The following is a 25182-nucleotide window of genomic DNA, read 5'->3' on the forward strand; positions in this document are numbered from 1 at the left end:
GAGTAACTAAGATGGTGTGTTATTGTCATAAGGATAGAGAAATAGACCAAATGGAACACAGACTAGAGAGCCCAAAATAAACCCAGGCACATGGGGACACTGGTTCTCTGCGACCGAAGATATTACAAGTCAGCAAGGGGAAGAACTTTTCAATAAGTTTCCAAATACATTTTCAGTAAATGGTGCTCAGATAATGGCTGTCCAGAGGAAGAAAAATGAAATTGGTCCCTTACATTAAAACCACACACAAGTCAATTCCAGTAGATTAAAGACCTAAGTGTGAGGCAAAAGCCTAAAGCTTTTGGAGGATAACATAGGAGGCTGTCTGCATGATTTCAAAGGAGGGGATGACTTCCTAAATTTACCTGCATCAAAAGAGTCAAAATGGCAGCATAAAAACTGGAAGGTGTTTTTATTTTTAACATGTATCTAATAAAAGTACTAGCATCCAAAATATGTAGCAGACTCCCACAAATCAACAAGAAAACGACAAACAATTGAAAGCAACAAGTTGCCAACACCAGCAAACCAAAGCAAGGCAGTGAATTCAGGTTGGGCCTCTCCAGTTGCCCTATGACTTGGGAAACTAGGCTTTGAAGGGGCCCTTAAATTCGAATGTGAACGTGACTTGAGAGCCTCTGGGCATAAGGCACTGAGGTAGGTACTGATGGATAGAAAGATGAACAAGTGTTGGCCTCTGCCCTCAGGAGCTCACGCGATAATGAGCAAGACGGGTGGGTAATTCAGGCAGAATGGCGGACTCAGCCAAAGGGGTACACCTAGTGCCTTAGGGAAACGCAGAGGGAGGGGCAATGCACTTCCACCGCAGGAAGAAGAGACACAAAGAAAGCTTCACGGGAAGGTGACCTTGTCGGACCTTTAAGGATGGGTATAGTGTTTACATAGAACGCAGGACAAGAGGGGAATGAAAACTCAGAGCTGAGTTGGTTTGACCAGTGGTGGGAGCCACGCCAAAAGAGCAAACGGAGGGAGATGGACTCAGCCACTTCGTCAAGTCTTCGGCCAGTACCTTCTCCAAGAGGGACGACCCCCGACACGCGCCGCAGCCTGGCGCCTGGGCGCGCGGCAGAACGAGCTCACCGGTTCCGAATCTCTGCGTGATTCTTGGGCACCGCCACGTACCGCAGCTTCCGCAGGTAAGGCGGCCTCCGCAGCATCCGCTCGTCCCACAGGTACTCCGGGGACAGCACCTTGCTGGGCTTGTGGTAGAGCAGGTACCTGTTCAGGTGGCTCTCATCGTGCCACACGGCCTCGAGGCCACGGGCCCAGTCGGCCATCATCGCCTGGTGGCAGGCCGCCGTGAGCCGGTGGACTTCAAGGACCGACCCCCCAAAAAATGCCCCTGCATAGTAAAAATCACCCTCATCCCTCGGAATATAAGCCTGAGACAACGCGCGGCGTTCGTAGGTGAAGGACCCGCGATCTGCTGCGTAGAAACCAGGGTGGAGGGTCCCGAAGAGCGGGGCCAGGATCTCCACGCCCACGCGGTCGCTGAACTTCATGTCCACGTCCGCGCACACGAGGTAGTCGACCTCGTGGAGGAAGCGCTGCCGAGAGAAGTTGCTGATCATCTCCATGCGGTGCATGCATACGTCCTGCCAGCGCCTGTAGTTTCGGACCTCGAGGACCACCACCTGCCTCCCCTGCCGCAGTGGGACCTGGGGCACATCCGCCGGCCGGTCAGTGAAGACGTAGTAGTTGACCTTGTGTCCCACCATGAAATACTTCTCCGCCGTCTCCAGGAACAGCTTCAGGAAGACCGTGTATCTGAAACCAGTAAGCACCCCAGAACGAGAGGCAGTTACTTAGGACCAAAGCAGCGGCAAAAGAACAGGCGTAGTTTATAAAGCCTTAGCCACACCTTGAGGACATTACGCTAAGTGAAACAAGCCAATCACAAAAAGGCAGGTACTATGTGATTCCACTTACACGAAGTGCCTAGAATAGGCACATTCATAGAGACAGAAAGTAGGATGGCCGTTGCCAGAGACTGGGGGAGGGGGAGGAGGGAGCTATTGCTTAGTGGGCACAGAGATTCAGTTTCACAAGATGAGAACAGTTCTGGCGATGGACAGTGGTGATGGCTGTACAACAACGTGAATACCCAACACTACTGAATAGTATACTTAAAAATAGGCAAGATGGTTGATTTTGTTATGTGCATTTTACCACAATTAAAAATCAAAAAATAAAAATAAAAATTATTGCCATTCCACTAGCTAAAGACAATGTACCCTGACTGGATAGTAAGAGGAGAGATTCAGATTGCTTGGGGTTGAGCAAATATTCTCAACCATAAGACATTTTATTAATCAACAAGGTTGGCAATGGTTCAAAGGACAGATAATACCCATATGATGGATATCTCCCAGCTCAGGATGCTCCAGAGACTTCTTGTCTTTAAAAAAAAAAAAGCAATCCATGACCCTCAGTGGTCTACCAGGTCCTACGAGACCTGCCCTGACCTTGTCTCCTTCCTGTCTCTCCTCCTTCCTCTGTTCTGGGCACGGTGGCTCCTGGAATTCCCTGGTGTTTAGTAAAGATCTTTTGAACAAATGAATAAGTGAATAATTCAATATGGTTGAGGATAAGAGGAGACAAATACACTCATATGCCACTAATGAAAATATCAATTTTTTTAATCCTTCCAGAGGGCATATGAAAAAATATATCAAGATTTTAAATGTGGATATCCTTCCCCCAATTCCACTTCCAGGAATCTACCCAACAGACCTACTCACAAGCATCTACAAAGATTCAGGTATAAAACTTTTTGGCAAATCATGTCATCAAATGCTGGTAAGCATGTCGAGCAGCCAGAATTTCTGTGTGTTGTGGGTGGGGGCATAAAATGCTACAATCAATTTGGAGAAGTGCCTGGAATTTTTTACAAAACTAAACACACATGTAACCTAGGAATGAACAGTTCTGCTCCTAGATGTTCAGTTAAACCCAGTGTCCACAAAGGATTTACCCAATGACGTTAATACTAACTCATAATAGACAAAACCTGGAAACACCCCAGGTGTCCATCCAAAGGAGTATTAATAAACCAACTATAATAAATACATGTGATTAAATACTGCTCACCAGCAAAGAGGAAAGAGCTACTGATCCATTCAAAATCATGGATAAATCTCAAAATAATTATTCTTAGTTGGAAAAGGCAACAAAAAAGAGCACATACTTTATAATTGCAGTAGGCAAAAATAATCTTATAGCAGAAATAAATCAGAACAGGCGTTGCCAGTGAGAAAGCAGCAGTGGATGTTGACTGGGAAGGGGCACGAGGGAACTTTCGGGGATGATGGCAATGCTATATGAGTAGAAAAGGATTTTGGTTACACAGTTACGTGTATTTGTCAACATTCAGCAAAAACGCAATGACAGTACGTTCATTTCATTGTGTGTGCATTTTACCTAGAAGAGAGAAAATCTGTAAACACACAGTGAACTCTAGTTAGCGATATGCACAGAGATGGGGCAAGGGATTGTTGATGTTCAAAACTGAATTGCACTTGTATCAAGGGCAATATGGACTGCTGGGTGGACCAAAGGATGAACAGATGAATAGATTAGTGATAAATCATGCACAATACAATATTTATTGTGAAGTCTATGGGACTTATAAGACACCACAGAAAGAAATAATATACTCATTATGAGAATCCCAGAAAAAGAGAAAGAAAAAGGGACAGAAAATATATTTAAACTAATAATTACTGAAAACTACCCAAATGACAGAATGGACATCCAGGTTCATGATGCCCAAAGGACACCAAAAAGGTTGAACCTGAAAAGCGCTACCCCGAGTCACATTATCATTACATTGTCAAAAGTCAAACACACAGAGTCAATTTTGAAAGCAGCAAGAGAAAAGTGAGTCATCACAAACCAGGGAACCACCATACCTATGGGCAGACTTCTTAAAAGAAATTTTGTGGGCCAAGAGAGAGTGGGATGATATATTCAAAAAATTGAAAGAAAAAACTCTCAGCCAAGAATATTACACAGCAAAATTCTCCTTCAGGAATGAAGGGAAGATAAAGACTTTCCCAAATAAACAAAAGCTGAGGGAATTCATCACCACTGGCCCTGCCTTATGAGAAATGCTGGAGCACTCCATTCCTTAAGCAGAAAGCAAAGGATGTTAATTGATACCATAAAAACATATTAATATATAAGTAAATTCACTGGTAATAGTAAATATATAAAGTTAGGTTCCATAATATTGTAACAGTGGTATGTATTTCACTTACAATTCTAGTTTAAAAGCTGAAAAACAAATGTATTAAAAATAACCATAACTACAATACGTTTAATGTATACACAATACAACAATATATAAATTATATAACCTAAAATGTGAGAGAGGGAGAAATTAAAATATACAGTTTATGTACACCATCAAAGTTAGACTGCTCTCCGCTTAAAATAGGCAGGTATAAATATAAGATGTTTTATGTAAGCTCATAGTAATGGCAAAGGAAAAACCTGTATTAGAGACTCAGAATACTCTGATAAAGCAGACAAAACCACTACTACAAAAAGTTATAAAGCCTCAGAAGACAGCCAGAGAACAAAGCAAGCCACAAGGGTCTGCAAAACAGTCAGAAGACAATTACTCACATGGCAAAACCAAGTTCTTGCCTATCAATAGTTACTTTAAACTATTTTTAACATAAAAGGATTAAACTGTCCAGTCAAAAGACACAAGATGGCTGAACGGATGAAATATTTTTAAACACAAGATCCAACAATAAGCTCCCTACAAGAGATTCATTTTGGCTTTAAAGACACTCACAGACTGACAGTGAAGGGGTAGAAAAAGGTATTTCAAGCAAATGGTAACCGGAAGAAGGAAGGAGTAGCTATATTCATATCAGACAAAACAGACTTTAAGCTAAAAATGGTCAAAAGAGACAAAGAAGTCATTATATAATGATGAAAGGGTCAATCCATCAAGGAGGTATAGCAATTGTAAGTATTTAGGCACCTAACCATATAAAGCAAAAACTAACAGAATGAAAAAGAGAAATAAACAGCAATAGAATATTAGTTGGGGACTTTAATATCCCACTTGCAAAAATGGATAGAGCATCCAGAAGAGAAGCGTAAGTTATCAGCAGATCTGACAACACTACAGACCCAAACGAACCTGACAAACGTTTAAGGAATGTCCCATCCAGCAGCAGAATGCACGTTCTTCTCCAGTGCACATGAACGTTCTCTAGGCTATATCCTACGCTGGGCCACAAAACAAGTCTTAGCAAACTTAAAAATACTGAAACCATAAAGGGGGGAGGGTATAGCTCAAAAATACTGAAACCACACCCAGCATCTTTTCTGACCACACGGTGTGAAACTGGAAATCATAACAGGAGGAAAGCTGGAAAAGTCCCAGACACAGGGAAATCAAACAGCACACTCCTGCGCAACAAACAGGTCCAAGAAGGAATCAAGAAGGGAATCAGAAAGCATCTCGAGACAAATGGAAGTGAAATCACAAGATCCCAAAGCGTGCCTGTGGAGCCAAAGCGGTCCCAAGAGGGAAGTCTATAGTGATAAACGCATTTTTTTAAAAAAGGAAAGATCTCAAATAAGCAACCTAACTCTACACCTCATGGGACAAGAAAAAGAAGAACAAACAAAGCCTAAAGTCAGCAGAAGGAAAGAACTAATAAAGGTTAAGTCAGAAATAAATGAAATAGAGAACAGGAAAGCAATTTAAAAAGAAACTAAGAATTGGCTCTTTGAAAAGATAAACAAAATGGACAAACATGTAGCTAGACTAATCAAGGAAAAAAACAGAGAAGACATGAGTAAATAAAAGCATAAATGAAAGAGGAAACATTACAACCGATACCACAGAAACACAAAGGACTGTGAAAGACTGCTAGGAACAACCATCCATCACAAATTGGACAACCTCAAAGTGGATCAATTCCTAGAAACATACACCCTACCAAGACTGGATCATGAAGAAACAAAATCTGAACAGACCAATAATGAGAAAGGAGATTTAATCAGTAATCAAAAATCTCTCATAAAAGTAAAGCCCAGGGCCAGATGGTTTCACTGAATTTTACCAGTTATTTAAAGAAGAATCAATGCCAGTATTTCTCAAATTCTTCCAAAAAACTGAAGAGAAGGGAACATTCCCAAACTCATTTTACCTGGCCAGAGTTGCCCTGACATTAAAACCAGATAAAGAATATTACAAGAAAAGAAAACTACAGGCAAATATCTTTGGTGAATACAGATGCAAAAATTCTCAACAAAACATGTGCATATCAAATTCAAAAGCACATTCAAATGATTACACACCACGATCAAGTGGATTAACCATTGGATGCAAGGATGGCTCAACAGACACAAATCAATAAATGATGCTCCACATTTACAGAGTGAAGGGAAAAATCATAAGATCATCTCAAGAGATGCAGAAAAAGCATGTGACAAAATTCCACATGCTTTCATCGTAAAAACTCTCAACACATTTGGGTATAGAAGGAATGTACCTCAACATAGTAAAGCCACGTACGACACGCCCACAGCTGACATCCTACTCAGTGGTGAAAGGCTGAAAGCTTTTCCCCTAAGATCAGGACCAGGACGAGGATGCCCACTCTTGCCACTCCTGTTCAACAGAGTACTGAGAGTCCTAGCCAGAGCAATCAGGCAAGAAAAAGAAATGGAAGGCACCTGAATCAGAAAGGAAGAAGTAAAATGGTCTCTGTTTGTAGATGACATGATTTTATACAGAGAAAATCCTAAAAGCTCCACCATAAAACTGTTAGATATAATCAGCTTCCCTGGGCAACAGACTCAGGTAACAGCAGCCGTGCGTGCGGGCTGCGGCGGCCATAAGCCCCTGGCACTTGGGAGCGGTCAGCATCAGCTACCTGTCTCTGAAAGGGACCTCCGGAGCAGATGACTCTGAGGCGTGGGGCTGCCGCAAGGTCCCCCTGCAGAACCCACTAAGTTCACCTACACCCAGAGACACTCATGCCTCTGCACCCCTCGCCCACACTGTAAGCTGAGCCCCTTGTCCTGGAAAGAAGGGACACTGAGAGAGGAGGGCCCCTCTGCTGCCAGGCCGGCTTCCTCGTTGACCCTGGGCAAGCTTCCTCACTTACTTTTTGATGGCAAATATGGTCATCCCAATGGTGATGTTTCTAAATTGGGCGTCCAGGATGGCAGAGTCAAAGGTCCCATCCCAGACGATGGGAGCAAACCACGGGGTCATGACCAGCACATCCGTTCTCCTGGGGAGAGGAGAGACAGTGGGTTAGAGCAGGGCACAGCGGTATTGGCCACAAAGGGGAAGGAAGGATTGGTCCAAAGTCACACAACCCGTGAGCAGCAGAGCTAGGAGCAGACTGGACTCCAGACTCCCAACCCAGTGCTCTTCCTTTGCACCATAAGCTCAGCACTCAAGACTCAACTCTCCTGTCCCCTCAGGGCCCTACCTGGGAGGGTCTCCTGAGCACCAGCCATGTGCTGGGTCCCACGGGATGCTCCTCTGAGGCCTCCCAGCCCTGTCTCCAGGAGGAGCTGGGTCTCAGTGAGGGCAAGACTGAGCCCTCTCCAGCACTCGGGACTTCGCCGTGAGAGAAGAGTATGTTTGGTCTCTGCCACTCCCCTCCCCTTACCTGACCAGAGCTTTAAGGTCATAGAAGCATCTTTTGTTCTAATGAGGTGACTCTGGGTGGGCTCCTGGGTAGTGCAAGTTGGGGGGCTGGCTGGTCTCTGGATAAACTACGCCGTGACTAGAAACTTTCAGCCCATATCCCATCCTCCTGGGAAGGGAGGGGGCTGGAGATTGAGCTAATAACCAGTCGTGCCAACATGATGAAGCCTCCATAAAAATCCCGAAACTGTGGGGTTTGGAGAGCTTCTGGGCTGGTGGACAGATGGAGCTGCTGGGACGACGATGCACCCGGGGAGGGCGTGGAAGCCCCGCCCCTACTCCTTGCCAGTTTACCTCCTCCATCTGCCTGTCCCTGAGCTGATCATTTATAGCAAACCAAGATTCCAGTAAGCAAGGTGCTTTCTTGAGTTCCGTGAGCATTCCAGCAAATGATCAAACCCAAGGAGGGGGTGGTGGGACCCTGATTTACACCCACTCTGTCAGAAGCACAGGTGACAACCCTGAACTTGTGACCGGCAGGTGAAGCAGGGCCAGTCTGCCAGGCTGAGTCCTTCCCCCGTGGGGTCCATGCTGACTGCGGGGAGCGCCAGGATTGCTCGGGTGGGAAACCCACACGCTTGCTGAGAGTAGAGGAAACAAGAGTTTTTTTAGGGGCAAAGCTGAGCTTCAAGCCCCCTCCCGTCTCCGGGGCTCCTCCTGTCCTGTGTCCTCTATGCCCCGACCTCTTTCCCTCCAGCCCACACAGACGCCTCTCACCTCTCCCCCCGCTCACTCGTGGTCCCTGTGACATCACACCACCAGGATACATCAACAGGGCTCCTGCCAACTTGTCCCTCCCGATCTGCGCTGTCCAATAGAGACAGACAGAACTAAAGATTGTCCAGGAGCCTCAGAAAAGTGAAAGGAACCAGGGAAAATTACGTTAACTTGGTACATTTTGTTTAACCCAGTGTGTCCAAAGTACCATTTCAGTATGTCATCAATACTGAAATGAGATGTTTGACATTTGTCCTGTGCTAAGTGCTTGAAATCTGGTGTGTATTTCGCGCTGACAGCACCTCTCATTCGAGAACACTCCCGTCTCAAGTGTCCATGACCACAGGCAGATGGTGGCTGTATAAGTCCACGGAGATACGGGCGTAGGTTTCACGAAGGACAGTGAGCATCTCCAGCGCTCCTGGAAGGGGGTGGCATGCCACGCCAGAAGCCGCTGGGCTTGCATCCTGCCCTGCCCCTCAGCTATTCCAGGGCCCCAGGCAAGTTCCTCCCCTTCTCTGAGCCTCAGTTTCCCTGCTTATAAAGCAAGGACCCATCAGAAGGGTCTCTGGGCTACCTTCCTGCCCCGAAGCTCTGGGATCCGGTGCCAGGGCGACAGGCTGCCAGCCCTCTCTCCTGGGCACTGAAGGCAGGAGGAGTGGGCCCTGGTTAAGGAGGGGTGGATTTGGGGCCAGGCAACTGCGTGTGGAACCATTGTCCCCCAGATGTTTACACCAGTGGAAAGACCTCAGGGAGAGCCCAGCCCAGGCCCCTGGCATTCTTCCCTAAGAAGAAACAAGAGACAGTTCCACGCCTGGCCCACCTGGCTCCTAGTGACCAAGACTCAGAGGCACCTTCCACTGCTCCTTTGTACCAAGCCCATGAAAAACTGACCCAGCCTCCTACAGCAGTGACAGGGAGATTGGAGCCAGGCAGAGGAGCGCGAGAGAGGGAAACACAAAGTAAGCGGTGACGGTGGGGACACGCCTACTTACGTGGGCTGGAGGACCTGAGCCTTGGGGTAAACCAACCTGCAGACAGGACAAGACAGCGATGAGGAGAGCCCACCCACATCCCAGACGCCCCAGAGCTGCAAGGCACCCCTTCCCGGATCAGCCTGCCAGCTGTGCCAGGAGGTGGCACTCAGCCATAGGGACTTCCTTCTTCCATCTTTCCTTCAGTCCTGCCCGCCCAGCCCTGAGGATGCACTCGCCTCCCCAGTGATAAACTAATGGGGCTGAAATATGAGGAAAGGAAAGGAGGATTTCCCTAAGTGTGTTATGATAGTTGCTTTGGTTAGAGACACCGCCCCCACCCCATGTCTCTCCTCTCCTTGTAAGTCCTTCCTGTGATCTCACTCATTATGACTAAGGTCTTCAAGTCCTGCTTTTATTCAGGGAATGGGGAGCGCAGGGCTGGCCCACCCCCACTCCATCCCCCCTCCGCCTCCCACGGGAACCACCTCACCACCCACCCCACTGCCTCCCTGCTGTCTCCTTCCCTCCACGCCCCACTGACCACACTGTCAGTTTTCAGCAGAGCTGGGGGCTGAGTCACCCCAGGAAAGGCAGCTGGGCGGGGGCAGCCACGAGGCCCAAGGTCAACTGGACTCACCTGTGAGTCCCACCATGGAATGCCCGCTCCAGGTTGTTCCTCCCGCTCCCGTTGTCATGACCACCCTCCCCCCTTCCCTTGTGTCTTCCTTCCCCAGGAGTCAGGCTCTGAGGGAGGAGAGGAGGGTGAAGGAGGAGGATGAAGGGGGAGCACCGGTTGACTTGCTTGGAAGCAGGCATGGATACAGCCCACAGGTGTGGTCTCCATACCTGGGCACTTCAGGTATCTTGCAGGTGTCCATGTGGCAGTCGCCCTCACTGAGGGAGGAAAACGGCGCTTAGAGCCAAGGGCAGGGGCCTGGGAGAGGCACTGCTGTGCCAGACCAGCCAGGACTCCTGAGGGCCAGCAGGCAACAGTCTCTCCTGAGGAAAGCTCCCCATGGCTGCAAAGCTTGGGCCCTGTGGCCAGGTGAGGAGACCAATGATGGTAAGCCGGGCCAGGAAACCTCTGGGAGCTTGGTGCTCAGCTCTGCCCAAAGGGATTCCACCCCATGGTGATAAACTGGCCTGAGGACAGCCCTGCTCCTGGGGGCGGGGGCGGGGAGAGGGGCGATGGGGGAGGTAGGACCAGGGGCCCTGAAATCCCAAAAGCAGCTCTGGCAATGCCCCCCTCACCCCTGGAAGCCCAGCTCCCACCTTACCTGACCTCCGTCTTCTCCAGCAGCAGCCGGTGCAGAACCACGGTGTGTTTATCCTGGCTGCAGAGAAGAAAGGTTCCGAGTCATGTCACGACGAAGTAGCATCTTGTTAACAAAGTACCCCCTCAAGAGTGGTGGGGGCTCACCAGGCAAAGGCTAGGTTTGCATGCATTTCCCCAGCCCCGCCCTCCCCAGCCCCGCCCTTTCTCCAGCCCCGCCCTCCCCCTACTTCCCGCTCTCCCTCCACCCCCTTCCCTCCCCAGCCTCACTGTCCTCCCCTACCTCCGCCCTTCACCCCCCAGCTTAGCCCAGGTGAACTTCCCTGACCACCAGGGAGGGGAGCTCAGATGAAGCTTGGTGGGGCCGTCCCCATCCTAACAAGGCTCCGGGTGCTGTGCGAGGCTCAGGAATGCCAACTTTTGCAGGTGAAAGGGAGGTGAAAGTCATTACCTCAATGGCAGGCTGTCAGGTTGGTCCTGCAGGTGATGGGCCTCCGGGCTGTTGGGAGAGAAAAGTCCGGTCAGCTGAGCCCATTCATCCACCCTTCTGTCCAACAAGCATTTGCTGGGCGCCCCTGCTGCTGGACAGAGGAAGGGATCTGGACCGGGTCTGGCTCTGAGGGCCGATCCCTTGGGCTCATGACCCGGCCTGGTTAGCGCCTTTCACCTGATCTGTTCTCCATCAGCTGGAGAGTGATGGCCCCGAAGAAATTAGCTCTGAGAGCAAACATGAGCCCTTACCACTCCGTGCTGACGGGCGCCCATCACAGGGAGGCCCCAGCGGAGCAGCAGAAGGGAATGACTTTACTGCCATTAACCCCGGTCACTATTCCTCCCCAAGCTCCAGCCTGGAGCTGCAGCCAGCTGTAACCATGTCCTCTCCAACAGAAATCACAACTCTGCCTCTCTTCTATTTTAGGGTCTGAGGAGACTTGGTAGAGCAAGGAACTTGGACGCAGCTGGATGCTGAGTGCTTCTTTGGTTACAGTTACCTCCAATTCAATACATACTCATATTTTTATTTCTGGCCTAGGTCTCTCGAGAAGGAGCCACCTTGACTCCAAAGACCCCTTCATTACCTTTGAGACTCTTCTCTCTGCTCCCATCTGGGAATCAGGTTGAAAATATTGCTGGGGGGACAAAAAAGAGGGTGAAGTGGAGTCCTCACTCGGCAGGGGAGAGCAGACATGCTGTGGTTTTGAGGCTGAGATTTCAACACTCTCCTGCTGACCCTTTTGGTCTCTGGCCCCTGAGGAAATAGATACGAAGCGCAAGCAGAACAGAGCGAGTGGGACATCTCACTGGGGTGGGAGGAGAGAACAGGGTGTGCAGGCAGACCCCCCCAAGCAGTGTCCTGCTGCCCGCCACCCCCTACACACCTACTTTAACACAACCTCATTACCATGGCTAAGAGCTTGTAAGTGCTCACGACCTTCCTCCCTGTGGGTCAGGGACCCCTGCATGAGAATCATCCCATCCAAGGGGTGGTTTTCAGATGCAATTCCAGACTCCCTGACTCGAGCCCTGAGCAGATGGGAAGGGTGTGTGTATACAGAACTCTCTCTTTTTAACAGGTTCCCTGAGTGATCTGTGCACACTCTTAAGTGGAGAGCCATGCCTCCTTTCTGTCTTGCAACAACCTTGCCGCATACAGCACTAGAAGCCCAACACAGGGGGTCCCGGGGTGGGGGGTTGCTGAGGCTCACAGAATCAGCAGCTCCCTAGTTAAGTCAGAGCAGGGAGGCGATCGCAGCCTTTCCAGCCACCCCAAGCTGGGCTGAGACAAGGGCTCTGGGAGACCCACACCCTACACGTGGGGCTAGGCGGGGTCCTACGATGGAAGGCTGGAATCTCACTCTCAGCCCTGCTCCCTCTCTGCCCTCCTCTCCCCCACTGTGACTCCCCACATCCAAGCACCAGTGGTCCCAGAAGCTGTGCCCCGTCCTCCTGGGAGCTGCTGTGTGTCCCTGTGAAGTGGCCCCTCCCTGCACGGTGGGCTTCCTGGGTGGGATTTGGCCCACAGTACAACAGAGGCAGCTCTGAGATGGAGATTCGGCCCCAGAAGGGCCCTGCAGCAGTCCAGGGGGTGCCCTTTGCCGGTCAACAGCCCCCACACAATGAGTGTCACACCCTTTCCCATACTGGGACCACCTGTAATTAGTTCCATTTGCTGCTTAGACCAGACTTGGCTCCAGGACGCCCTGGCACGTCCAGCTCTACCAGATCAAGGACGGGTGGTCTTCCTCCCAGGACCGCCGGGGAATCCTGAGCCCACTCTCGTGACATCCCCTCGCCTGTAACTGCCTGTCACCCGTCTACTTCTGCTCACAGACCTGACATCCATCAGGACTGGGGGCTGCCCCACCGACGAGGCATCCCTGCGCCTTCTAAACCACCAGGCTCTAACAGGTGCTCGTAAACTCTCACGGAGGTGAGTGCGCAACGCGTCCCTCGGCGCACGTGCCAAGTTTACAGCACCTGCGTCGGCTGGACCCTCAGCCCTGAGACAGGGCGCTGACCCCAGACCAGACTTCCGTCAGTCAGAGACGCTCCCTCCGGCACCTGGGAGCCTGGGTTTGGAGTCAGGTGGAGGGCTTGCGTCCTGGCCTTACCACGTTGCGCCTCATAACCTGGGTCTCGTTTCTTCACCTCTGGAGCCTCCGTTTCCTCAGGTGTAAATGGGTAATAATGTACATCTGACAGGCTGTTGAGAGCGGCACCAGAGCGCCTGTCCAGCATTTCCCTCCATGCCTAGCGCAGAACATCCAACAAAAGGAAGCTCCATCTAACAAACGTCTTTGTGAAAGCCATTGGGCGACGTGTGTGTCTCTACGAGCTGACAGCCAAACCACCCTCCTTCTGTGCTCTGGAGCACTACTGCCCAGCCCAGGGGCGGTTCCGCCCTCTTGCGCCAGCGCTGACCAGGTTCTCTTTCTGAAGGGGACGCTGTTTCACAGCTACCAAGTTTGTTTCCAAACATAAACTAGAATAATAAAAGGCAGTGAAAGATGTTACCTGTTCTTCATAAATGTATTTAAAGTGTGATGTGAGCTCTGTATGCTGACGTGATGGGTGTTGGTAAAAGGCTATAAAGCAACCGCAGTCGTGTTTACCCTGCCCTCCAGGTGAGCCTGTCACCCACAGGTTCCTGGTAATCGGTGAATCAGTTAATCGGAGTGAAGGCTGCCTGGGAGCCCGAGTCTCAGCCCCGCCGTGGCAGGTGGTGTGACCAGAGGCTGGGAGTACCCTATCTACAAAATGGGCATGACAGTGCCCTTCACGGCTTCTCCAGGTTCACTGTCGTGGGCCAAAGAAAACCTACCAGGTCCCATCCCATAAAGCCAGCTGAGTCATAAATCCCCACCTGCCACAGGGCCCAAGGGCCCTTCCCAACTTTCATACCTGTAGAAGCCCAGACACGCAGCCAAGAGCAGGACCAGGCACAGCCAGGACTTGGAGCTCCCTCGCCAGAAGTCTGTGGAGAGGAAGGCTGGGTTACTCGGAGCTGAGTTATCTGGTCCTTGAATCATCTTGTTGAGGCCAATGGGCACCAGCCAGGAACGGCCTCCTGCTGGCTCCAGCCAAAAGCCCTCTCCCCTTCCTGTGCTTGCAGGGAGGGTGGGTTATACCTCTTCTGGAGGCATCGTCCCGTGAGCCTCTCCCTGCAGCCCCTGAGCCCCGGCCTGGGTGCCCCTGCTTGTGGACAGGCCCCTGGGGGCCGGGACCAGGCCTCTGCTCCAAAGGAGGGGGTGCAGTGGAATGTGGTCCTGAGCTGACCTCCAGGTCGATAAAGAGATGCAGGAGGACTGTGAGGCACAAAGGGGCACAAATCCAGCTCACGAGGGGACTCCAAGCCCCCAGAGCCCTGAAGCCCTAAGGCTGTGGGAGCTCACGCAGTTGGAGCGGCAGGTAGCCAGCCATGAGCAGAGAAGGGGCACAGGCCGAACGGCCGGAAACCGTGCATCATGTGAGCAATGGGGGGTCCCCAAGCAGACAGAGGGAAGCAGGAGCCCCAGGACTGGTAAGAGTTCACAAATTTGGGGGTAACAAGTGGCCTGGAGGCCAACACAGAAAGGTGGGGAAAGGCAGGAATCTGCGGCGTCTGAATGTAACTTTTGCTCATTATGCCCTCATCACGATAACATCAGCCTTGCAGATTGGAACTAGCCGTCAGGCACCGATGCCACGGCACTTCCGACCCAGGCTGAACTGTGCCGGAAAAGCCAAGCTGGGCCTGCTCGTAAATCTAAGTGTAACAAGTGTTGGGTTGCTGACCTGAGTTCTGCTGGGCTAACTCGTAAATCTAAGTTTAATTAGTGTTGGTAACTGATCTCTTCTTATTAGAGAATTTCTAGTTTACTGATTCCCTGCTTCTGTTTTGTGGTATTGCTGAGCCGTTTGCGCCCTATCGGCTAAAAATCCCAAGCTTGTAATTCACCCTGTAAAGCCTCGCACACGAGTCTTGAAGGTGCTCAGGGCTCCGGAGCAGAAGCCCCTCTGAGCCCGCCGGTGTGATAAACCTGAGTGCTCCAACCCTCCGAGCGGTGCTTGATTCTTGGCTGGCCTATCGTTTCCGTAACAGAACAAGGACAAAAATCCTTGCTCCCCTCGGGAAGGTGGAACTGGGGTGGAAATCAGGAAACACGACCCCAAAGTCCTCCCTCCCCAGAGACAATCCCGCCGCCCATTCACTTCCACACCCCATGGAAGCAACTTACCAAGGCAACTCGGCGCAGCTGCCTGCCCGAGCCTGCCCGCCCTCCCCTTGACAGCATCCCATCTACCCCTTAATAAATCCCCACTTTGCTTTCCTAACCTCTGAGTCCCGTCTCTGAATTCAAGGAGACAAGAACCTAATCGCTGCAACGATTTTCCTGCTTTCCTCTGTCTGCCAGGGACCCCTTTGTTCACATGATGTGAGGTTTCCTGCCATGTGGCCCGTGCCCCACATTCTCTGCTCACGTCTAGCCCCCTGCCAGCTCTAACACCCGAGTCACACACAGCAAAACCAGCCAGGCGCGGGACGCCGCTGCGGGAGCACCGCACTTCCAGGGCATGCGACGAACAACTCCGCTGGGCGAAGACTCTCCCACCCCTCCTGGAACCGTGTCACTGGGTGTCAGAGGCCCCAGTCTGATGTCCCAGCAGCCAGATCTCGGTGATCAAAAATAGTGGGGGTCCCGGGTGCTGGATAAGAAAACCATGCATACCCGGGTGCAACCCAGAAACGTTTGCTAAAGAATCTCATCTGGTCTGGGAGACACACCTCAGCCCCCTTTGACTGAATGTGAACATGTGAAAACCCAGGGGTCTGTAAACTCGGGGGTGTATCCAGAAACATGTTCGTATACGAGTTTACAATGAATTTGATAACATCGTATCATTTTATATAAACTGTTTCCTCTATTTTAAATGTTAAGGGACTTTGATATGCCCAATTTGTGTTTAATAGACTGACAAGGTTTTTAAGTGCATAGTAAGTTTTTGTCACATTTAAGAGTCTGTTCTGTCCCAAATCTTTTGTGCCTGAGAGAATTAGATCAATTAGGCGTAGAGTCGTAGTTTAAAACAAATTATGCTAGGTGGGAAAAATCCAGATGAAAGCAAGTACTTAATGTAGGATTTCGTCTGTATAATTCTAGGAAATGCAAACTAATCTTAATGTTAGAAAAGAGAACAGTGGTTGCCTGGGGACGGAGTGGGCAGGTGAGTGGGGCAGGGCCGGGATGGAGGACAGATGAGCACAGCAGCTTGGGGGTTGATGGTTACATTCACTTTTATAACTGTGGTGAAGGTTTTGTCCGTGTAAACACATCGAATTACCAAATTCTACACTTTAAGTAAACACGCAGTTTATTCCATGTCCATTTTACCTCTATAAGGTGCTTTTTTAAAAAGAAAGAAAAAAATGCACTCAGATTGGAAAGGAAAAAGCAGACCTGCCTTTATTTTCATACAGCATGTTCATCTATAGAGAAAATCTGAAAATCTATTTAAAAAAGCTATTTGGCTTAACACGTGAGTTGGTGAGTTTACCAAAACCTCAGGATACAAGATCAACATCCACAAATCTACTGTTATTTTATATGCTAACAATGGATATTCAGAAATGGAAATTAATAACACAACACCATTCTCAATAGTATAAAAGACATGAACTACTTAGATAGCTCTGACCCCAAAAATGTACAAAATGTGTGCAGGGGATACTGCAAAACATGGCTGCGAGACACTAAGGTGGTCTGTGAAAACGGTGAGGCCCACCATGATCATGAGTCAGGAGACTAAGTGTTGTTAAAACGTCAAACCTCCCCAGTTTAATTTATAGAATGAATATAATTCCAATCAAAATCCCAGCAGGATTTTGTGTAGAAGGTGACAAGCTGAATTCCAAAATGTTCATGGAAATGCAAAGGACCTGTAACAATTGAAATAGCCTTGAAAAATATAAATAAATTTGAAGGACGACCCAATCTTAAGTCCTGTCCTGCTAGAAAGTGAGCGTGATTAAGGCCATGTGAACCGCATCGAGAGAAACCAGTCGGCGGAGCAGAATACAGCCTAGAAACAGACACACACGCACACGCGTGCACGCACACACGCACGCACGCACGCACGCACACACACGGTCAGTTCATTTCTGACAAAGTGCCAAGGCAATTTGGCGGAGAAAGAAGAGTCTTTTCAACAAATAATGATGGAACGACTGTCAGTTTGTACACAAAAATGGCAAACTTCATTCCATGTACAAAAATTAACTCCAATGGGTCAAAGACAAAAATATAAGAGCTAAAACTATAAAACATTTAGAAGAAAACAGAATACAACTTTTACGGCCTTGGCTTAGGCAAAGATTTCTTAGATACAACATCAAAAGCAAAATCCATGGAAGAAAAAAATTCATAAATTGGACTTCTTCAAAATTAATAACTTCTACTCTGTGAATGACACAGTTAAGAGAATAAAAAGACAAGTCAGGCCAGGAAAAAGAGATTTCTAAATCACACAGCTCCTTTAGCAGGAGCTGTGTCTAAAACCCAATCATATGAAAACAAGCTTATCTATCGATCCATATATGAAATCTGAGCACACTTCATTCACCAAAGGAGACAGAGATGGCAAAAAAGGGTTCATGAAAAATGTTCAACGCTATAGTCGTTAGGGAAATGGACATTAAAACCACAATAGGATACCCTCATACAGCTATTTGAATTAAAAGACCAGCCTTAACAAATGATGGCGAGGATATGGAGCAAATGGAATTTGCATACGCGTGAGGTGGGAACCCAGAATTATACAACCACTTTGGAAAAGAGTCTGGCATTTCTACCGTATGACTCAGTTGTTCCAAGAGAAATGGCAGCGTGTCCACACAAAGGCCGGTGCCGCACTGTTGCAGTAGCTTTCTCTGCCACAGTCAGGAACTGAGAACAACCCAAATGCCCATCAGCAGATGAGTGGATTAACAGATTGAGGTGTGTCCACACAACAGCAAAAAAAAAAAAAAAAAAAACCGGACTGGAGGAATCGCAAAGGAATTACCCTGAGAGAGAAGCCAGAGGAAGAGGAGGGTGACTGTACAACTCCTTTTATATGAAACTCTAGAAAATGCAGGCTAGCCTATAGGGACAAAAAGCAGGCCAGTGGGTGCTGTGCGCGACCCAGGCCTGGGTCAGGTGGGACCTCTGCGGGTGATGGATGTATTCCTTATCTTGATTGTGGTGATGGCTTCCTAGACGTACACAGATACTGGAATGTATCTAACAGCACACTTCAAATATGTGAGGTTTATTCTGTGTCAATTACTCCGGAAGCCCTTTTAAAAAGAAAGCAAGCCGCAGTGAGATCTCATTTCTCACCATCAGATGGCAAAAGTACCAAGTGTGACCGGCTGCTCCCAGGTGGGACCGTGGGAACTGAGCCTGCCCACACTCGGTGTAGTGCTTCTTGATGCAGGGGTAGGAGCAGGGAGGGGGCGCGTAGGCACATCACCCCAGGAAGGTGACAATTTGTCCCTGGGAGCACACAAAATCTTAGACATTAATGATCTGTGGCCTTCCAAAGCTTAACCCTACCCAACAAAATCTTATTCCTTCATACCAAATTTTTCTCTTTAGGGACAATTTAAATACAATTAAATTTTTCTCCTTATAGTGCCATAACTGAGTGTGTGTGCTCAGATCTGCTGAGAAACACTGCTGCAGAAAGTAGGGAAGGCTGGACCCCACAAGAAGAGAGATCAGACGATACCCACCCAGATGCAGACCCACTTAGCATCCGACCCCGTGAACCCACTTCTGGGAATCCACGCGGCAGAGAAACCGGCAGGCGTGTAGATGGCTGCTATTCACGGAGAACATTTTGTACGTCAGAGGGGAAGACTGGAAACGACCCAAGTGTTTATCAGTAAAGGGGCCCATTAAATTAAGCGTGGTGCTTCCAACAAGGGTTGCTAGGCGGCTGCCAGGAAGAACAGGGAAGCCGCTGGGACACACGGGGCGTGTGCAGCAAGTACGTGACAGCACAAAGAACAACGTTCTGCCGGTTGTGTAAGAAAGCCTATAGAGCCACCTTCGCTTATTTTTACATAAAAAAAGCCTTTAGATAAAAAAAAGCAGCACACAAAAAACGAATAAAAATGGTTATCTATAAAGAGCAGGCAGCTGGGAGAGGTGCTGGCAGAGACCAGGTGGAAGCGACACTTCTCAGGGTATAAACAAATATCACTTATATTGTGGTTTTTTTTGGGGGGGAGGTAATTAGCCTTATTTTTTTTTTAATGGAGGTACTGGGGATTGAACCCCGGACCTCGTGCACGCATCTGCTCTACCGCCGAGCTAGACCCTCCCCGCTGAAGTATCACTTTTAGTTTTGAACCATGTAAATGTACTAGCTGTTCAACTAAAATGAAATAAAATATAAATAAACCAGAATAACAGACAGAGGTGTTACTTTTTAAATTTTGGAGAGGGAAAAGTCGAAGCTTGACAGAAGATTTCTTTTAATATGCCTAAATGAGGACAAATAAATATGAGTCAAGGAAGATGAAGGGTTTCCGCATGAGTGAAAGCAGCCACGGGGACCGGTTAGTTCTCAAGGCTCGCGAGGTGCACTTTCCTGGTTATAATCCTCAAATTTGGCTCAAATAAAATTTTCTTTAAAAAAGAAAAGCCACAAACAAAATCGAAAGAAACAAATTCAGAGAAAAAAAAGTTTGCAACTCGTATCACAAAAAGCCTTCATTCCCTCAATATTAACCTCCTACAATTTAATCAATCAGACCAACAGTTGAATTTTTCTTTAAGGGCAAAGGCTATGCAATGACAGCTCCGGTCAGAAGGCACTCCATCTCCCTAGGGGAAGAGCCAAGCAAATGAAGATTGCAGCAGACCAGTTCTCACCCAACCGGTGAGCAGCGGGGTGCTGGCCACGCCCTGGCCGGGCAAGGTGTGTGCTGGGCCCGGTGAGCAGGAGGCAACAGCACGATCTGGTCGGTACGAAGGAGGGGGACACAGCAGAATGTGACGTCTGCACATCATGTTTTCCTTGTGACATTTCCCCCTTCAGCTCCATTCCAGTTCTCACCTTCCTTTCACAGAAAAGCTTGGAAAGGACGGTCTCCTAGACCGGAGCCCTCCAGCCCTTTTCCTCATCTTTCTTCACGGTCGCTAACCAGCCTTTTACCCCGACTGCGCCCCTGGAACTTCCCTTAGGCTCCGGGCGTCTCCGCAGCCCTCACCAGCGTTCTCTCCTCTGTCCTCTCTGAGTTAACCTGTCAGCCGCGGGTGAACCGTGCTCTCCGTGGTCCGTTTCCTGGGCCACACCCGCCCGCCCGGCTGCCTCCGCGCTTCCACGTCCTGCAGCACAAATGTTGGCGCTCCAGGCTCGGTCCCAAGCTCCCTTCCGAACGTGCGCTCACCGCCTGGGGGGTCCTACCTTGTACCCGAGCATTGGATGTCGTGTGTGCGCGGCTGGCTCCTCGCCCCTTCCCCGGGCCTGTCCACAGCCTTCATCTCTCTGTGGATCTGTGAGCTAGGAAACATGGCTGCTCACGGCCACCCCCGTGAAGCACTTCAGCCTTGTCACCGCCACACAGGACTCCAGGTCCCCCTCCCCACACCCCCCAGGGGGGCACGCTTCCTGTCTCATGATAGGGGACCACAGGGCATCACAACCCCTTAAAGAAGCATCTTTAATCCTTCCTTTCCCTCCCGCCCCCACTCCAGTTCACCGGCACGCGCTGTCAGCTCCACCTTCAAAATGCGTCCCCGTACCCGTGGTGTGGGGAGAAGTACGACAGTTTCTCAAAAAATTAAACACAGACTTCGCACGCAATCCCGCAGCTCCTCGTGTGAGCGTCCATCCAGGAGCGGTAAGAGCAGAGACTCAACAGGTATCGCTCACCCACGCGCACAGCAGCGTTATTCCCGACAGCCAGAAAGAGGAGGCAACCACCCGGCCACCGACGGAGGACGGAGGCAGTGGATGCGGGTGTCCACACAGCAGAGCGCGAGTCGCCTGGTCACTTAGTGCCACGGAAATGTACACTTAAAAATTGTTCAAATGTTGTGGGGGTACAGGTCGGTGGGAGAGTGTGTGCTTAGCGTGCACGGGGTCCTGGTGCCTCCCCCGCACCTCCATCAAAAATAAAGAAATAAGCCTAATTACCCAACCCAAAAATTGTTAAAATATTGTTTCTTATTATGTATATTTTGCCCCAATAATCTTTTTTCTTTAAGAGCAGGCAGACAAATGGGTTGGACATAGAGGTTCATTTCCTGTCCCTCGTGGGGTTCGGTGGCCTGAGCTAGCTAATGGAAAATGGGCTGAAGGTGGCCCCGGCCCAGTAAGGCCACTTCCGACCTCAGAGACCCCCACCTTGTTCCCACATCCCCCATGCAGGATGGCTGGTGTCTGTAACCCGCCTTCCCCCGGCCTCCCCTGCGAGGTGCTGAGCGTCGGGTTATCATGTGCCAGCTCAACTATTTCTCTGCTCGTAAGTTTCTCCCAACATCCTGAGTGGTGTCCGCCCCACCCGGGGACACTGGTGACCTGTGTTCTGATGCTTTTCTGGTCCCCTCTCTAGACGGTGTCTGGAGCTCAGTGGACACCTGTGAATGGAACCCGCTCAGCCTGCGCCTTGTACCGCACAGCCACCCCGTAGTTCAGGGCTGGGGCTGCTCTGGGTTCTGGCACTTTCCAGCTGACTTTCTGAGCCCCCCACTCCTCACCCACATCTGAAACAGAGTGGGCTGGCAGGACAACCTGAAGGCTCCATCAGCTCACTGTTTCGTTGGCAATGTGCAAGGAGCTCTCCTGTGTGCCCAGGTCCAACGTGCAGGGCATGGGGTCTGGACAGGGAAGGGAGCCCAGGGAGGGAGGGAGGTGGCAGTGGTGAGGCTGGACCAGAGGCGTGACAGGAGGGAGAGGAGGGGGGAGAAGGGGCGGGAAACAACAGCAGCAGGAAAGCTCCCGGTGTCAGAGGAGCCAGAGACAGGGAGCTGGACTGCCAGGCCCCTAGGTGGCCAAAGTGATTGGGGCACAGAGAGGGGGAGCGGGAGGGTGCGGGCTGCTGGGAGCGGGGTCTCTAAGGCTGCACCTCCTGGGCCGGCTCCTGAGGCTGTGTGCGCTGACAGCCAAACCACACCCAAAGGTGCTGCTGCTGGCAGATGATTAAGTCAAAAGAACAGAGAATTAGTGATCCATTAATCAAGGAAGCGATTTAAATGGATGGGTTTTTTCATTATTTATCTTAAATATCCAAAGGGCCTCAGGCATTCCTAGGCTACCTTGAACTTCTCCCTTGAAACCATCTGATTAATGTTCAGAAGAGGGAGAGGGAATAAAGGGTTTTGAAAAGGAGAGTTCTGGGGTAATCACTGCACTGCGCATTAGTCACAGGCAGCCAGGCAGGGGAGGGGGAGGGGGAGTGGGAACTTGTCCAAGGTCACCTAGAACTCATGGCAATGTTAGGGCTCAAATCCAGGTCCGGGGTGATCCCCTGCCTGGTTTGCAGGGGACCAACGGAGTACCTGTTTAGGACACGAGACTAACATGCTAAAACCAGGACAGACTTACACAAACTGAGATGAAAGGTCACCCTACCGGGTCCCCGACCCTTGGACCAGGGCTGTTGCTGCCCATGATACTAAACAGAAGGGCTGTCAGCCTTGGCCTCTGTGGTATGCTGGCATCAGAACCCACACCACCCCTGGTGGACCCCACCGAATCACGACCGTCCTCAGAGCCGTGGTCGTCACCTTCCGAGGGACCAGGAGACCCTGAGCCTCAGATGTCCATTCGGGGAGCCGCACCCCGGCAGGAACGCCCTGGACCCAACTCAGTTTCTTGTGCCTTGAGGCCCTTGGGATTCGCCAGCTCTGCTGCTGGTAGCCCTTTCCGCCAACACTGCCCTCACAAGGGCCTCTCTGACTCATGTAACACAGGGCTCTAGGGACCCAGTACAAACTGGACCGGGGAACACCCAGTGCATCATTCCCAGCCTGTTTGGGAACAGGGTTGCTTCAGGGAGCCCCGCCCCAGGCCTGGCTTAAGCCAGGTCAGTCTGGCCACCTCCCATGATGAAGGAGAATTTTTTTGCAAAACATCCAAAAAAGAAGTGGTCATGGCTTCTGCTCTGCTCTTCCAAGGAGACGTGCACGCTGCAGGGCCCCCGGGGCTCTGCAGGGACCGGCTAGCAGACCGGGGCCTGGGTCCTGCCCACGCCGAGCCCTGACACCCGGAAGGACCGCAGATGTCCTTCCCCCTCCACCGCCCTTCCCGGCTCTGGCAGGGCCCCCCACAGCCATTGCCGGTCCCAGAAGCCAGGAGGGAATGAGAGAGGGACCTGCGGTGCGTGGAGCTTTGTAGCCTCCCTGGACTCTCACAGCTTCTCAGCAGGGCCACTTCCTCCTGCTCTCAGGGGGTCGGGCTGAGCAGAGGCCCAGGAGACTTCCTAGAGCCCCCTGGGCTGCTCCGCTGCCTTGGTCCCTCAGCCGAGTCAAGGGAGCTGCCAGGGGCTGGGGCTTGACCGCAGCTGTGGGTGGTACCTGGGGGATCGGGGCCCACAGAACCAATCCATTAAGCTGAGCACCTGCCTCACTCTGCAGTTCTGGAAGGTTCATCACAAAGGGTCACGGATGAGGTGAATTAACAGTGCTTGGTTCCACCCACAGGACCGTGTTGGGAATCCACAAACACAAGGGTCAGGTCCCTGTGTCCTGGTCACTCTGAGGAGAGGTGGCTGTGTGCAGAGTGGACCCAGGCAGGAGCTCTGGGCAGGGGACCACCAGGCCTCACGTGCAGACACTTACCGCACTGGGCCCTCTGAAGGGGGCCCACGAATGCCCCTGTGCAGGGTCCTGGGGAGCCCAGATGCCCAGGCTCCATCTGCTGGGAGAGCCAAGGTTTCCCCATCTGCAGACTTAGGGGCTGGGCTGGGCTGGGGGACATGGAGGCTGGGGTGGGGGCAGTTCTGACAAGTAGGGCCTGAGTGGTTGCCAGGCAACAGCAAGGAGGGGCTGGGATGGGGGTTGGACAGAGCCTCCACCCTTCAGCCACGGAGGCACAAGGCATAGACCATCCTGGGGAGCCTAGCGGTGCCCTGCCCCCTCCTTTTCCTCCTCTGTCTCCCATCTCCTCCCCACTCTCTCCCTTCCTCCCCTCTGCTTTTCATCCTCTCTCTGATTTTGACCCTCAGCCTCACAAAGTGACATTGGGCCGGATTAGGGCAGGGTTACAGACAGGCAGGAAGCTCCTCTTCCCTGGCCCTTTCCTCCCACCCTCTTTCTCCCTCCCTGCCTCCTCTCCAACCTCTCCCCTGCAGGTCGGCTGGGTTCCCCCCACCGACCCGCCCCACCCCCAGCAACAGGCTGCGTCCAAGCTCCTGGGAGGACTTCAGCTTGCTCTGTCACAGGCAGTCTTTACAACCGGCTCTCTCCTCTGGGGCCCAGACAAGTGGAGGGGAGAGAGAGCCCTGGAGAGGGGCCGGTGGGGGTGCTTCTGCCTGCGGGAGACCTGGGCACCAGCTTTGCCTGTCAAATCAGGACAGCTCCCCGAGGGCCTGCCCTCCGCCCTGCCCTCCGCCCTCCAACACCCTAGCCATGTCCGGCCTGTCTTAGTTCCCCGGACACCGTCGTCACCCCTGCCCAGGATCACCCACCACACACACACACACAGCTCCCCAGACCTTCCCGGCTCCCACTCCGCCCAGCTGTCCCTGCCAAGGCTGGCTGGTTCTGGTGCAGCTGGGAAGCCTTGGCTAGATACTCAGATGCCCAAAGAGATGCCCACGGCCCCATTCCTGGAGTCTTTGTCCCTCCCCACTCACCTCTGGGGTTCATGGCTCCTGGGAGGACCCACAGGCGAGGAGCCTGGGGGCAGAGTCCGGGGAAGGGCGGTGGAGGTCCGCCTGGCAGAAGGTGAGCACGGCTCAGACCTCTGGCCCGAGCCAGATCTACCAGAGAAATAAAGCCCAGCCCCTTCCCCGGGGCGGCCCCGTC

General features: G+C 51.1%; 1 protein-coding gene across 4 annotated transcripts; it reads right to left on the reverse strand.

Annotated features, from left to right (window-relative positions):
- Positions 1–395: 395 nt before the first annotated feature.
- ABO (ABO, alpha 1-3-N-acetylgalactosaminyltransferase and alpha 1-3-galactosyltransferase) lies at positions 396–25182 on the reverse strand. Of its 4 annotated transcripts, none has more exons than XM_010999661.3 (9): positions 25011–25182; positions 14084–14156; positions 11761–11811; positions 11133–11180; positions 10686–10742; positions 10255–10302; positions 9427–9462; positions 7161–7289; positions 396–1788 (listed from the first exon to the last, which is right to left on the reverse strand). In XM_010999661.3, exons 1-9 carry the CDS (start codon positions 25021–25023, stop codon positions 1098–1100), a joined length of 1146 nt encoding a protein of 381 aa, XP_010997963.3. In that variant the 5' UTR covers positions 25024–25182; the 3' UTR covers positions 396–1097. The 4 variants fall into 4 exon arrangements, with proteins under 4 accessions (XP_010997963.3, XP_031306732.1, XP_064346778.1 ...); XM_031450872.2 differs by having other exon boundaries at positions 11761–11930; XM_064490708.1 differs by lacking the exon at positions 11761–11811.

The sequence above is a fragment of the Camelus dromedarius genome, chromosome 10 (assembly GCF_036321535.1).
Source record: "Camelus dromedarius isolate mCamDro1 chromosome 10, mCamDro1.pat, whole genome shotgun sequence".
NCBI lineage: Eukaryota > Metazoa > Chordata > Mammalia > Artiodactyla > Camelidae > Camelus > Camelus dromedarius.